This window comes from Pteropus alecto, unplaced genomic scaffold, assembly GCF_000325575.1.
Source record: "Pteropus alecto unplaced genomic scaffold, ASM32557v1 scaffold79, whole genome shotgun sequence".
Taxonomy (NCBI): Eukaryota; Metazoa; Chordata; class Mammalia; order Chiroptera; family Pteropodidae; genus Pteropus; species Pteropus alecto.
In genome coordinates, this window is record NW_006494612.1 from 5,937,601 (window position 1) to 5,952,201 (window position 14,601).

The window sequence follows — 14,601 nt, forward strand, 5'->3', positions numbered from 1 at the left end:
GATGAGGTGATGAGAATAGGGCCCTCGTGATGGGATTAGTGCTCTTTGGAGACAACAAAGCGTGTGCATGCTCTCACGCTCTCTCGCTCTCTCTCTCGCCCCCCTCGCCTCGCTCTACCCCTACCCGCATGAACACAAAAAAGTCACATGAGTACACAGTGAGATGATGGTTGCCTACAAGCCAAGAGAAGAGGCCTCAAAATGAAAGCTACCTTGCCATTCTCGATCTTGGCCTTCCGGCCTCCAGAACTGTTAAGAAGTAAATTTTTGTTGCTTAAACCATCCAATCTATGGCATTTTGTTATGGCAGCCTACCAAACTAATACAGAACATAAAAAGAAAGTCAAGAAAATATCAAATATTAACTAAGAGGAAAAATCTAAATGACAGTAAAACAGGCTGAGGACGAAGAAAAGAAGAAAGACAAAATGAGAGAGGAAGGATAAAAAATGTCTTCCTCTTCTCATAGCCTATTTTTTTTCATTTTGTTAAAAAAAAAAAGTGAAAGGTTTGTGGTTTTATGTTTTATTTTACAAATGGAAAGACCAACTGAAGAACAGCAACTATCCAGGGAACTGGATTAATATAAAAAGTCTTAAATAATTCAGGTCAAATGCTTCCTTTTTCCCATTAGCAATGATTTTAACAATGGCATCTATATAATTGTTTTAATCCTTATTTTACTTGCCTCTGCAGAAAACACTGATACTTCATAGATTCTAATATCCTGGACAAAAGACACATCTAACAGCTAAATTTCAAAAGCAAAGAATAATGAACTTCTGATGAAACCACTGTAAAGAAAAACCCAAAACCTATGGGAAATTTATCTGAAATGCACTCTTATAACAGAGAACATTTATGTCATAATTTTTAAGTTGAAATGTTCAGGATATTAGACTATTTTTGTATGGTTTTAAGTGAAGTTGAGGAAACAAAATTTAGTACTTAAAAAAAAAAAAAGTCTTCCTCTAAATTATTGTTTAAAGGCCAGAATGTTTAACTTTCTTTTTACGTTGGCAAAAGATCCTCATGACGCTTAAAGTCAATTTCTTGAGTGATCTGTAAATTTTTTTAAAAGTCTGCAATGCACTAAAATGCCACAGCTTCTCTGTAAGGTGAAGGTGACTTACAGAAAGAATTTACTAAATTAAAGAAAGGTAAAAATGTCAGACTAGAAAACACACGCCTAGCCCCTAGCTAACGCCAGTCCCTGAACTGGACCAAACACAAGGACATTTGTCTACACAGTCAAGCCCTCTTTGCTCAAGAGTGCTAGAAAGCAAAACATCTTTTTCATAGCTAGAGTTTTTATAGTTAAATTATTTTATGGTTTAACAAATATTTTTTGACAGGGAATTACTAAAAAAGACTTGAATTTAGAGCTATGATTCTCATAAAAGGAGAAGGAATATCAGAAAATCTTCAAAAGGCTTTGCCAAAAAAAAAAAACAAACACGTTTTGATATGCTCCTTCTTCCCAGGTGACAGTCCTTGGGGGGCAGGGGCAACTCTGGTACTTACTGGAGTAGGTGGTATTCCCTCAGATAATGAGCGGAGAAAAAGTTGAGAAATAATGACACAGAAGAACAAACACAGAAAAATACGTCGCGGCAATAAAAAAAAAAAAAAAAGGCAGTCTAAAAAAAGAGCATTCTCATCTTGGTTTTTATTTCTTTTACAAAACAATTGTCTTAAAACTTTCTTACAATTTTTTTAAAAGACATATAAACAACATGTGGGAGATGAAAATAACATCTCTCTAATACAAAGGCATTAAAGTAAACACTATTTCAGGTGCGAGACAGCAAACATGGCACATTTATTCACTAAGACCAGAATCCCTAGAATTCATCGCTTCTATTTTTTTTCAACATCGGTATTATCAGTTGTGGGAGATAATATGCCTGCATCGCTATATCTTTCCTCATCCAGTCCTGCCGCCTCCTCCCAGGTGGTTGCCAGAGGCTTCCCAAGGGTTTCTGGAAGGTTTAGTGTTAGCAGTCCACTCACAAAGGCCAAAATCCCAACAAACAACTAGAAGAAATTTAAAAATTAATAAAAATAAGTGACACAGCAGGAAAGAAATGTACCCTTCAGAGACTAATTCTGAAACTTTTTCAGAGGGCAACGGAATTGAATTTGACATAACAGCTGTCGTTTTTATTCGGCAGCAAGACCTTTGGTTACCTAGGCAGGACTGGGAGTTCTTTAACTCATCAACCAGGTTTAATCTGATCATTCCACTCATTCATTAAACACCATGCAGCACTCAATAAGTCCCGGTTGCTGCCTGCGTTATTACTCTTGCAGGCACTATCTTAGGAGCTACACAGAGAAAAAGTTCCCTGTCCCATTTTCCCAGAGTCCAGAGTCTTGTGGAGAAAACCAGCAACTGAACCTTGGGCTGGGACTTAGTCAACCCTGTCCCTGCCCCAATAATCAGCATGCTATCTATCTGCATTCGGTAAACGATGGGGAATGAATAAATGCATACATGCATGCGGGCATGAATGCTTCAATAAACCAAACCCATAGAACTTAAGGAAACCGAAAAAAGGGCAATGGAAACTGATCACTATTTGGGGGGGGAGGGGTCCATCTTATTTGCTCTAAAAATTTGGTATTTCTTTACTTTCCAGATTTTGACAAATAAAGGGGGCCTTTTAGACTAGCACCAAGGTGTCTGCCTTTAAAAATTCAAATCACACTAAAAATTAAAGTCTATACATTGATTCTTTTGATCATTATGAAGATGTTGGGTAGATTGCAGAACTAAATCGCTATACAGTCTTTAAAAATGTGTTCCATCTTTACATAATTTAAATTCCTCCAGCAAAAAAATACTGCCTGGGAAGAGCCCATAAAAATAATTTAAGGCATGGTTTTTCTGATAAATCACATACTTGGTGCTTTTACAGCCTCCAAGAACAAGAAACATAAAACACGCAGTGCAACTGTGACACGATGTGAGGCCACATCAGTAACAGATGGAAGCTTTCGGGAAGTCAGCTTTTTATTTTGTTTTGCAGGATGCTGGCAATCTAAGTCCTAGAAAAATCCTAAGTAAGCCTAGAAGCAGTAGTAGAATTTAAAATGACAGTCCAAAGGATGTTTAAAAGTGTTTTCTGGTGCCTCAAGACATAACAGGTATAGCCACTGATGTACAAACCCCAGAAAAGCCCTGTGCCAGGGTCTGGAAAACACTGAGTAAGTCTAAACGAAAAAACAGAATCAAATGGAAGATCCAAGATAAGACTGAATTTTTCTTTTTAGTTTCGGGGTGAGAATAATGATCAGGAAATAAACAAACCCCAAACCCTCCATTCTCCCCTCTCTCCCTAAGCAGAAGGCCTGGTCTCCCCCATCCTGGCCAGCTCCCTCCACCCCACAAACAATGCCCTCTCCCCACCTCTCCCTCCCCCTGGCCAGGAGGAGCCTTTCGCCCTCTCCAGCTTCCACCGCCTCTCACCCCCTCCTCCTCAGGGTCCCCCTCCATCGGCAGACTGCTCTCCTTCTCATATATTTTTGAACTTTTCCTTTCCGCTGGCTAGTTTCCTTCAATAAAAAGTAAAGTTCTCGAGCCTCGCATAATCTCAAAAACCACTCTGCCCAGTAACTTGCTACCTGTGTGGCCTTGGACAAGTTACTTAACTTTTCTGCTCCTCAGTTTCCTTATCTGCAGAATGAAACAATAACAGTACCTGCCCCAAAAGACCATTGAAAGGATTAAATTAAATAACACGTGTACAGTACTTAAAACAGTGCCTGGCCCATGGATAAGTAGTCAATAAATGCCGTCTTTTAAAAGAAGTGAAAGGACCTCTGCCCCAGCCCACACCCACCCCAGCCTCTGGCCCATCCTCTCCACAGCTGTCACTGCTTCCCTCTCAGCTCTCCTTGCATCCTGCCCTCTGCAGCCTGGCCCACTCCTAACATCCACGGAAGCTGCTGTTCCCAGGCCACACATCCCTGGCTGTCGAACCCAACGGACGTGTTCCTGTCTTAGCCATTGTCCTGTCCTGCCTTCCTTACCGCCTCTCCTCCTCTGGGGTCCTGGGTACCTCCTCACCTCCCTGGCTGCTGTGCCTGTCTCCACCCTGGACCCTCTACCATCACACCTTAAGTGCTCCCAGGGTTCTGCTCTTCACTCTCCCCTCACTCTTTTAAGCTGACTCCCAAATCTGTACCTCCAGCAGGGGCTGCCCCTAAGTGCCAGAGCTGTAAAGGTATCTGTCTCCTGGACGCGTCCCCATGCCCATCTTGCAGATGCCCCACACTCGTGGCATACTGTCCTTCCCCACCCCAACCTGTCCCTCCTGAGTGCCTGCCAGCTCCGGGAACCGTTCTCACATCCCTCTAGCTCCCCACCTCCACCATACCCAGCTGGTCACCAGATCCTGTGCATACAACTTTTCCATCTTGTCCTCTCAAATGCACCTTTAGTCCAAATGCTCTTCCTTTCTGACCTCCTCAGAGACCCCTGCCCATCTTTCCAAACGTATCTCCTGACTCCTACAACCCACCCTGATCAGGTGTTAGCAATAATGCTTGCACCCAAACCCAAACTGGCCACGTTCCTTTTCCCTCTAAGCCTTTGCCTTTCCGTTTCCTCTGCCTGGAATTCCCATCTCTCTCCACCAGGCTGACTCTTACTGGCCCCTCCGATACAGATTAATGGCCCCTTCCTCCAGGAAGCCTCCCCTCTGGCCCCAGCCTGGGTTGGTAGCCCTCTTCTACAACCACATAACCCCAGCATTTCCTCACTACAGCCCCCATCTCTGGGGCTTGTGACTGTTTGTTCTTCTGCCTTCCCTACCAGACTGGACGTCCCTCAAGACAGAGGCTGTCTCTTTCATCTCTGCTAATTAGCACCCAGCAGACAGGTCACTCAAAATCGATCCACACTACATTTCTGCCAAATGCATTGATGAATACAAAAATTATATGAATTAGGTATCCACTTTTACTTAGATTACTAGAAAATAATGGTAGCTAATAAAAACATCAGAATGAGTGATTTTCATGTGCATCTTTTTAAAAGGGAAAACACAAACTTATCTTCTAGATTAGGTTTCTGTTCCTCCAAACTGCCTCTCTAGGCAGTTTGACATCCATAAACAAGCTTAATGAGAAACTGAATACTCTCTTTTTTCACTCATTAAAAACAACAAGCAATATCTGTGGCCTCCAAAGGAAGCACATTCACAGAATATTTCTACAAATGTTCACAAGACCCTGCTGAGAGGGCTTGTCTTGGGAAAGGGGGAGCTGGGCGGTCAGGGTCAGGGTGGAGAAGGAGTTCATTTCTCTGCATTCCCTTTTGCGCTGTTTGTACTATAAAAGGTATGCTATTGGAGTTTGCATCCAAGCTCTGTCCCCTGAAGGTATGTGACCTTGGGCTAATCATGACTTTCTGTAATGTCACCACATCTGTAAAATGGGAAGAGCAATAAATGGTTATCTGTAGTCTATGAAGACTAATTTTTGTAAAACACCTAAAACAGAGCTTATCAGAGAGCAAGCGCTACTTAAGGATCTGTTAAGTAAAATGAAAATCCCTTTAAACTCCATAGTCCTTAGTGGACCGATACAGATGTCCTTTTTAAAAAAAATCTTTACTCGGTTTTAGTAAATTTATTGCAGTTTGCTTTTATAAATTTACCTATCTTCTTCTGTGTTTCAGTTCATTGTTTAAAAAACACCTTTCCTATTTTTTATCTCTTATTTATTTACTAAGGAGCATCAAGTACTAGCACAAAGAAGGTGCTTCTAGAAAAGTCCATACCCTAAAATGGGTGGTGGACTCTCCAAAAACACCTCCCTATGCAGGCCAGACAGCCCATGTCATTTCAACCTCAGAGTCAGCCCAGGAAAGAGGGTGGCAACCCAACACCCTAAGCAAATCTGGCTGAGTGCCTGCTCTGGGACACGAGAGGGATGCCCATGACAAGCCAGTGATTCCCAAGGAACAGCTGGAAACCAACTACGTGTCCAAGGTGACTTTAGGTTGTATCAAACACTTGCTTTACTACTTGTGAGATTCTGTTAGTGTGTTTCAGAAAAAGATATGAGTAGTTTAACACCCGTGATTTCACTGTTATTATTGTTTAAGGCAAAGCTAAACCTAAAAATTAAATTTTTAAATTTAAATCTAAATTTTTAAATTTAAATTTATTTTAAACTTTTTAAATTTTACTTATTTATTTTAAATTTTATTTTTATTTTAAATTTAAAGTTTTAAATTGCTTCATAAAACATTAAGCAAATTATAACATGAGTGGCACATAAAGTAAAGAAATGCTTTGCTGGAACCAGCGGTGGGGATACAGAATGACCTCTCCTACAAGAGTTCAACACTAACTGGGGGGACAAGGACACACATGCAAATAATAAAGCCAGACAGCGACTGTGGGCTGTGGGAGGGGCACACACGAAACGCTGAGCGGACATGGGGAGAGTCAGGAGCTCTGAGTGGCTTTCTTGGAGAGGTGGGGCTTGCTCTGCATCTTAAAGACACATGGGGCTGCCTCATCTAACCCCCTACAGCGTTTGGCCTCCCACCAGGCATCCGGCAGAGGCAGTACAGGAGGATGAACTGGGAATGAGGCAGGTGGTTCCAGCTATGGTCTCATTTCTCCAGCTGTGGAAGTCACAGCCTCGTCCAGAAGGTCCTGGTGAGGCAGCTGGTCTCCACGAAGCCTGGGAATACCTCATGAGAGGGACCATGTTGTGTCAATGGCCGTGAACTTCATGGAAGTATGGGGAAAAAATCAGTGCCTCGACTCATCTTACATTCCTGGGAGTCCTTCAAGGCTCTGCCCCAGATGGAGTTTACTTTTGAGATGTTTGAGTCCTAATAGTTCTTGAATTTACCTCTTAAAAAGAAAAAAAAAAAAAAGAGGTCTATGTCTATCTATCATAAAATATGATTTAAGTATAAAAAAGGTATAAAACAAATGCACAGTTTCAGAAATAATTACACTCTTGATTGCCCACAACCAAACACTGCATGTGTCCTAGAAGCCTCTTCCTCCCTCCTCCACAGTGGTCCCAGTTTAGGAGATGGGAGAGAAACACTCTCTACAGAGGGACAGTTAGGCAGAGGCATAGGGGGCTGTGGGGAAGTGGAGAGGGAGTGGAGAACCAAAACGAACTAGGGAAGGTGGGCAGGGGTTCAGTCTGGAAAGAAATTGAATCGGGCAGAGTTTGGATTTTATTCTGAAGGTGACGGGGCAGTTGGAGCAGAACTGTGGTTCAGCGAATTGTGATGGGGCGAAGGGGTGGAGTGCAGGGAAAAGACGGAAGCTGATGAGGAACTGAACTGGAAGCAGGCAACCTGGGGTGTTTTTGAGAAAGAAGGCAAGGATTTAGTGTCCTGGATTGGGAGGAGAGCGGGGAAGAAGAACAGGGCAGATAAAAATCTGATGCTCACGTGTCGGGCTGAAGGCCACTGACTCCTAACCCAAAGTGGGAGACAGAGGAGGAGGAAATTTAAGTCACCAGTTCGGTTTGGGCAACAGTGAATCTACTTAGGACACTCGGGGAGAATAATCCATAAGGCTGGTAGAAATGTGTCTGCAGCCCAGAAGAGAAGTCAGAACTTAGGAAAGGTTATCCACGCAGGGACTGAGAAAGATAGCCAGGATGGCTCTTGGAAAACGAGTCTATCTAAGGGGCAGTAAGAAAAAAGAAAGAGGAGCACTGAAGGAGACATAGAGGGAACAGCCTAGAGAAAGATACAGCTAAGAAGTCTGGGAGAGGCAGCCTGGAGGAGGAGGAAGAGGGCCGGCAGGCCCAGGGCTCTCCCCCAAGTCACTGCAGCACCTCAGGCCGCCCCCCAGCCCCACGCTCCGGATCCCTACTCCCCCACTCCTCCCTGACTCCCACCTTCCTCCTGACCAGAGGGTTTTACTAAACCCAAGTATAAGTGTGCTCCACGTGATTCCCCAACCTCTCAACCCCTACATGAGGAAGCCTGCAAATGGAACACTGTGCTCACTCTTCATAACCAGGCAAATAGCCCACGGTGCCACAGCTAGATGGGAAGGGTTTTTACATCTGAAAACCACAGGCCCCCAAACCTCTCCATCAGGCACCATGGAATCCTTCAAGGAACAGGCAGCCTCTAGAATTCTCCTTGACCAGCAGGCACACAGAGGGAAGGCAGAGGAGAGGGGTGGGGGTGGGTGGTAGCCTGCGGATCCAGGTAGAGGAGCGCAGGCTGGGGTTGGCCAGGTGACGGAGGCAGAGGCATGAGGTACTACAAAGACCAGAGCTCTCCCTTACGTGGATGCAGCTTCATGATAAAGGTGAAGAGAGGCCCTTCTCTGGCAGGCAAAGTTGTGATGTACAGTTCACTGGTGGTTGGAAGGCAACTGACCAACAAGAAAAAAGCAGCCACCACCCTACTTATCAACTGGTGAGCTGTTAATAAGGCTTCTACAAAACCCCATCATTGAATTATAAGTTTGCTTCCAATAAATAAAAATATAGAAGGCAATTAGCTGGTCTACCTCTCTGCTATCTCGGTAAGGTCCTATGAACTGATTAAACACCTGGGGCATGAAGATCCAAATGCTGGAGAGGTAAATGCTCAATGGGGCCAAGATGCTTCCCCCACGGGATACCATACTGCCACTTCCCACAGCCTGCGTCCTGAAAACGAGAAGAGTATTCAGACAGACAGCAGCAAGAACAGAAAACTAGTAGAACACAGATGATGCAGGAGTAATGGAATGACTTCCTGTAGCCCCTGTCCACCCTCCCATCAGGGAATAAATAATAAAACTTAAGCTTGGCTTAACATACTTGGAAATAATTTTACTTTAATTTTTCAAGAATCACCCATGATTTAGATCCACATTCTGTGAAACAGTGGTGGATACATGCATGCAGATAATTCAAGGCAATTCAAGATAGGAAAAAAAAAAAAGGTAAATCATTCTTCATGGTATACAGATGAGGCCCTCATGTATATTGAGGATAATATCAATATTCTAGAGCAGAAATTTGTTTAGGGTATCTCAGAGAGAGAATTTTGAAGAACAAAAAAATTTGTCTACGAACATTTTATTTTTTAAAGTCAAGCAATATCTCAATGTGCTTTTCTTTAAAAGTTATTTAAAGAAATCTTATAGAATGTTTAGCAGGAAGGAAAGAATGTACTTTCAATGGGAATAAGTATCTTTTCTTTTAACCAAGCGGAGAGGCCCCAGGAGAAACCGAACCTGCCCAACACCCTGATCTTGGACTTCTAACCTCCAGAACTGTGAGGAAATAAATTTCTGTTGATGAGCCACCCAGTTTTGGTGTTTCATTACAGTGACCCTAGCAAACTAGTACAACTGACATTAGAACATCAAGAGACACATCCTGAGAAAATTAGCCTTCAGTCGTATGGCCAGTCAGTGTAAGACATGAATTATATTCAGGATTTAAAATGGTTTTAGGATAATAGAGCATTATTTCAAAATGACTTCTTTAATACCCTTGCTAATGAGGTATAGACAAAGCCTCAGATTCAGAATTACCATCATCATGTAACTTTCCCATACCTTCAAGCTCCAGTAACTTCTATGAAAACAAAGCGTTTATACTCAAAGGCCAAATATAACAAAATGACATGGAAGTGAAAGATAACTGGGAAAAAAAAAGTAACTCTCACCTTATCATGGTTGGGTACAGCTCTGCTGTATAGAGGAAAATGAGGCCAAACGCTGAGCCTATGCCAAATTTTCCACCCATTGTTGCCACCACAGTCCAGATATGGTGATTCTGAAAAAAATATGTTAGCAAAATAGACCGTCATAATATTTTAAAAATATATAAAATCTTTTATATTTTATATATAAAAAAATGTTTAATAAAAATTATTCCTTAAAACTTTCTAATTCTCCAGTATTTTTCAGAACAATGAAGAGTTTTTTTCCATTTAAATTTATTTTATAAATGCTACTCGTGGTTGGCAAAAGATTTCCATCTTTATGAAATTTAGAGGCAAGTTTTCTTGTGACCCCCCCAAGCCTTGGAGATTTCAAATTACCAAATAAGAATCGAATGCCCCTTGGGAAGACTGCTATGGAATGAGATATGCCCAGACATGCTGGTTCCACCAATAATTGACCCACTCCTTCTGGAACTGATCCAGCAGATAAATCAAAGAACCATAAAAACAAATTGTGCCCTTTGCAGCAGTAATTCCATGGCTTATAAATTATCTTCAGAAAATAATTTGAAAGTGATAACTGAACTATGAATACAGACTCTTCTCCCCACAACCCCTATCCCTGCCACTTTGGCTGATGCATTCCTTAACAACAAAACCTCTCCAACTCAGTCCCTGCTTTCCCTAACATCCCACTTCCAGCAACGGCTCGCAAAGACCTCCGAGATTCCATCTCTTCTCTCCCCATCTGTTTGCTGGATGTTGAGACTCAAGTGACCTTAGAGTTTATGTGTTGAGGATGGCAGTGCCTCTGTCAACCTGAGTCCCTGAATGACTCCAGGGAGCTGAACACCCCCTCACCACTCCCATTGCTGCCAACCAGGTTACACCCACATCGGACTTTCTATGAGCAATAAATAAATGTCTATTATGTGAAGTCACTCTATTAAAGCAGCTCGTGTCACCTTGTCACCTTAATTACTGTTGTAGACAATATCTGTTGAATGAATTAACATGACTTAAAAAATTTGTATTGTGTTGGCATTACCATTTGGGAAGAAATTTTATTAAAGGGTAGAAATTCGTGGTTAGGGGTTAGTGCTCTATTTCTGAAAATCCTCAACAGCCACATTTCTGTTTTCTGCATTACTGCTGTGGCTTAACCGCTGTAGAACTTGAAAGTTCTGGGGTTCCCCTAAATCTTCACCAACTCAAAGGCAGCTGCTATCAACTCAGCTAATATCACTGCAAACTACTCAAAAACACAAACAGCAGCAGGCATGGGTGAAGTGCCCTTAAATTGGCAGAAGACACCCTTGTCCTGAGTGGTTTTGTTACATTTATATCAGTTGTAATAATATCGATCATCTGGAAACTTCAATTACATAAAATATTCACCAACCCTGACAATTAAGTGAAGTAAAGTGTTACTAAAAAAGGAAGTCACTGGTTAGCTTAAATTTCAAACGATATGCGAAACTTAAAATACCTTGCTCTAAACGCTGAGATACTGTAATCGCTTCTTGGCCTTTTGACTAAGATCAAGTGTAAATGCTAAGATACTATTGCTTCCTAATTATATAATCACTGGAGAAAATTATATAAAATATTTTAAAGTAGTATTATAGTGACCATATTTTCCAAATATAGAATGAAAATACAGGTTATGACAACATTTGGGGGTAGAGGGTGGATGCAAGAGGTATACTAGGAGATGGGGTTTGTCAAAATATAGGAATGTAAAAGTTGTTTCAGTAGTTTATGGCAGTGTTTCTCACTGAGAAACTGCATGTTTAAAAACGATCCCCTCAGAGGATTTATGTGTACTAGAAATTGCCAACTAGTAATCTACCACAATGAAAATCAAGACTATTTAACAGGAACGATATGACTCGTTATATCTGCAGATGTCTCCATGGCTCCCTCCCTCCTTCAGGTTTCTGATCAAACATCACCTTCTCTCAGAGGCACGCCATCCTCGATCACCCTAGATAAAATAGAATAGTACACATGTGTGCGCCCAACCCACTCACAGTCTTTCTGTATGCCTCGTCCTGTTTTTTCTTCGTAATGTTTACAGAAACTTGATTCATTGTGTGTCTTCAGCACCTAGAACAGCACCTGACACACAACAGATGCTGGATAGATCTTTGTTGAATGAATGAATGAATGTTTGGAAGGCATAACCTACCTTCCTCACTCAAGATTATTGTGTTTACAAAGCACAACACTGGACAACCCTGGGAAGTACAACTATGGGCATTTTTTTTTCATATTTCTTTTTTTCCCCTTAAATTTTCCACAGTGAGCATGTACTACTCGATATAACAGCGAAATAATGATTTTTTTAAGAAAATATATTTTTAAATATATGTATATGCTCTGTCCATATGTCTGAATTGATCTTCATACTTACTGTAATAAGCTTAAAATTCTCCCATCAAATCATCATAGTATAACTAATCATTCCCTAAATAAAACATAAAATAACTTACCCTGGGGATCACCATAATCATACCACTGAAAAATGCACTTAAGAGAAGGGAGAAGACCAAAATGTTTCTTCTCCCCACACTGTCCATCCCCAAGCACACGAACGTGTAGGCAGGAATTTCCACTGCACCTGTCATTGAGCAAAAGGGCCTTGTATAAGCCATGGTGTGCGAGTGTGTAAGGGGACCTTGACGTCTAACCCACCTCCCAGCAGAAGCCACCAGCCTCATCCCTGCTTCCGGGGGCCTTTCAGAACTATCCAACAACTGCCTGAGGCAACAAGCCCTACCGCTTTTAAACTCCCTGGAAGATGTTTCCTGTGAAATGCGCTAAGGCTCCCTTAATTCACCCTGCACTTATCATCTGTCCTAGAATCTTATCCCCTACCAAGTGAAAGCTCCGCAGGACACAGCACGGTGCCTGGAGGACAGGTCTGTTGAACAAATAAATAGGTAAATTAATAGACAACATTGATAATATCTGATCTTTGCTTTCTTATACTTGACAGAACTAGGGGGAAAATGTTGTATCAGTACCTTCAAACTTAGAAACTAAAGTAGAAAATTCAGTGTACACAACTGAAAATTCAAGTACACAAACTAAGGATGACTGCTTGATGGATTGTTAAACATTTAAAAATCCAATATGAATCACCTACAGAACAGGGACTCTGCTTTGGGCCCCTTTTTCCTCCCTCACAACAAAAACTAAAGAGTCGGATCCCTAATTGATGTAAAAGCCCTTCCCTTGAAGAACCAAAGTTTGAATCTTGGCTCTAGAACAAAGAAGCTTTATTATCTATCAGCCAGAACCAAACAGGGAGCAAGCAAGAGCTCTCAGCAAAACTGAGTCAACCCGACTATTTACTTGGTGACTTGGAAACAGTCACCGTTCACCAGCCCAAATTACCCATCTAATCCAAAATCCTGTTCTTTCCTCCCTCCGCAGTTTATCTGATCTCAGGACACTACCCACCACTGCCTCTTAGGAGTGCTGTGCATTTGTCCATTCATCTATAGAAGTTTACAAGCACCTTGGGGGGCAGGTCTGGGCCTATATATCTCTCTCCACAGCTTCTGGAACACATCATAGAGATGTATACATATTTTCTAAGTGAACATTCTTAGTAGTACATCAGAAATTAAACTCAGTTGCAGTTGCTCGGAAAAAACTGGCTCAAGCAAAGGCAAATAATAATAACAATAATAGTAATAACAACATCATCATAATAATATTCTGAGCATCATCTGAGAGACAGTCTCTCTCTTTCATTAATGCGAAAAAAAAAAAATAGATCTGGAGGAAACACCTCCCATTCACAGACCTTGCTGTTAAGGTCCATGCTTCCATGTTAAGGCCAGGACAGTAGGTATCTCTACTACCCTATTTTTTTTTAAGAGTTTAGCAAGTACTTTTAAGATCAAATAAGACAATGATCTTCAAAAGAGCCTCATGGGAGTAGGCCTGGATTATTATCCCCACTTGACAACTAAGAGTAAATGATTTTAGCCAAATGAATAAGGGATGGCTCAAGGGCTGGAAGCGAGGTCTTGGTGAGCCAAGGTTCCTTTCCTTCAGTCCGCCTCCTCCACTGCCTCCCTCCATGTCTGACTCAAAGCTCTCTCCTCTACAGGACTGTGTGCAAAGCCACCAACCAACCTCCTGGAGTCTAGTAAAGCTGGGCAGCAACCATGAAACAGCTGAAGTGACAGTGAGAGTAGACTACACTGATTTTTCCTGAGTTCTTGCTTCAGGATACTGACACCACATCTAATTTGGGGCTTGACTATGACTGGGATAGAAATGGAGCAAGCAATGAGGCCCAACCCTTCCAGGATTAGGACAATGGGCCAACAATATCTTCACTTAATAATATGTAATCTCTCTAATCAGCCGGACCCCATTCCACTCCTATCTCCACATTACCCAAAAGGTATGCCTTAAAGCTACTGAAGCATTTTTCACCTGCATTTTTCACCAGCTCTGGCATAAAACCAGAGCTGAAATTCCCACCAGCCCCAAACCATCTCAAGAGAGAAAAACTTGCTCAAAAATTTCACAGCACAGAAGTATTGACTAGAAGCACCTGTCAGCAAGAAGACTTGGAAGAGTAATGACATGAAAAATCCAAGAGAGTTCAGAATAAAAAACCATGTATATTTTTCTTGGAAACATTTTTATAATTATGAGATTGACCAGTTTCTTGAGAATTTATATCTCCATCAAAATTAAAATATTATATCATAAAGATCTAAAACTCCAGGCCACACCCCATCCTTTCTTTCTACCATTTGCTGCTCTATTCTAGGAATACTGCATCATTTCTCAAATTGGCATTTAGTATGGGTATGAAGTCACAAAGGATTCTTTCCATAAACATATTGGTTTATCCAAAAAGGGAGCAAGGTTGTTTTCTTAAAATGACTTCTCTCATAATTCCT

The 14,601-nt window shown here is 41.6% G+C and overlaps 1 protein-coding gene across 1 annotated transcript in view; it reads right to left on the minus strand.

The window, feature by feature from the left end:
• Positions 1-1,822: 1,822 nt before the first annotated feature.
• The window catches only part of SLC22A16 (solute carrier family 22 member 16), a 32,751-nt gene continuing 19,972 nt past the window's right edge, over positions 1,823-14,601 (minus strand). The window contains 5 exon segments of the mRNA XM_015600054.1: positions 1,823-1,867; positions 1,870-2,037; positions 8,559-8,658; positions 9,668-9,777; positions 12,163-12,290. Of these exon segments, the coding sequence (XP_015455540.1) occupies positions 1,823-1,867; positions 1,870-2,037; positions 8,559-8,658; positions 9,668-9,777; positions 12,163-12,290 (551 nt within the window).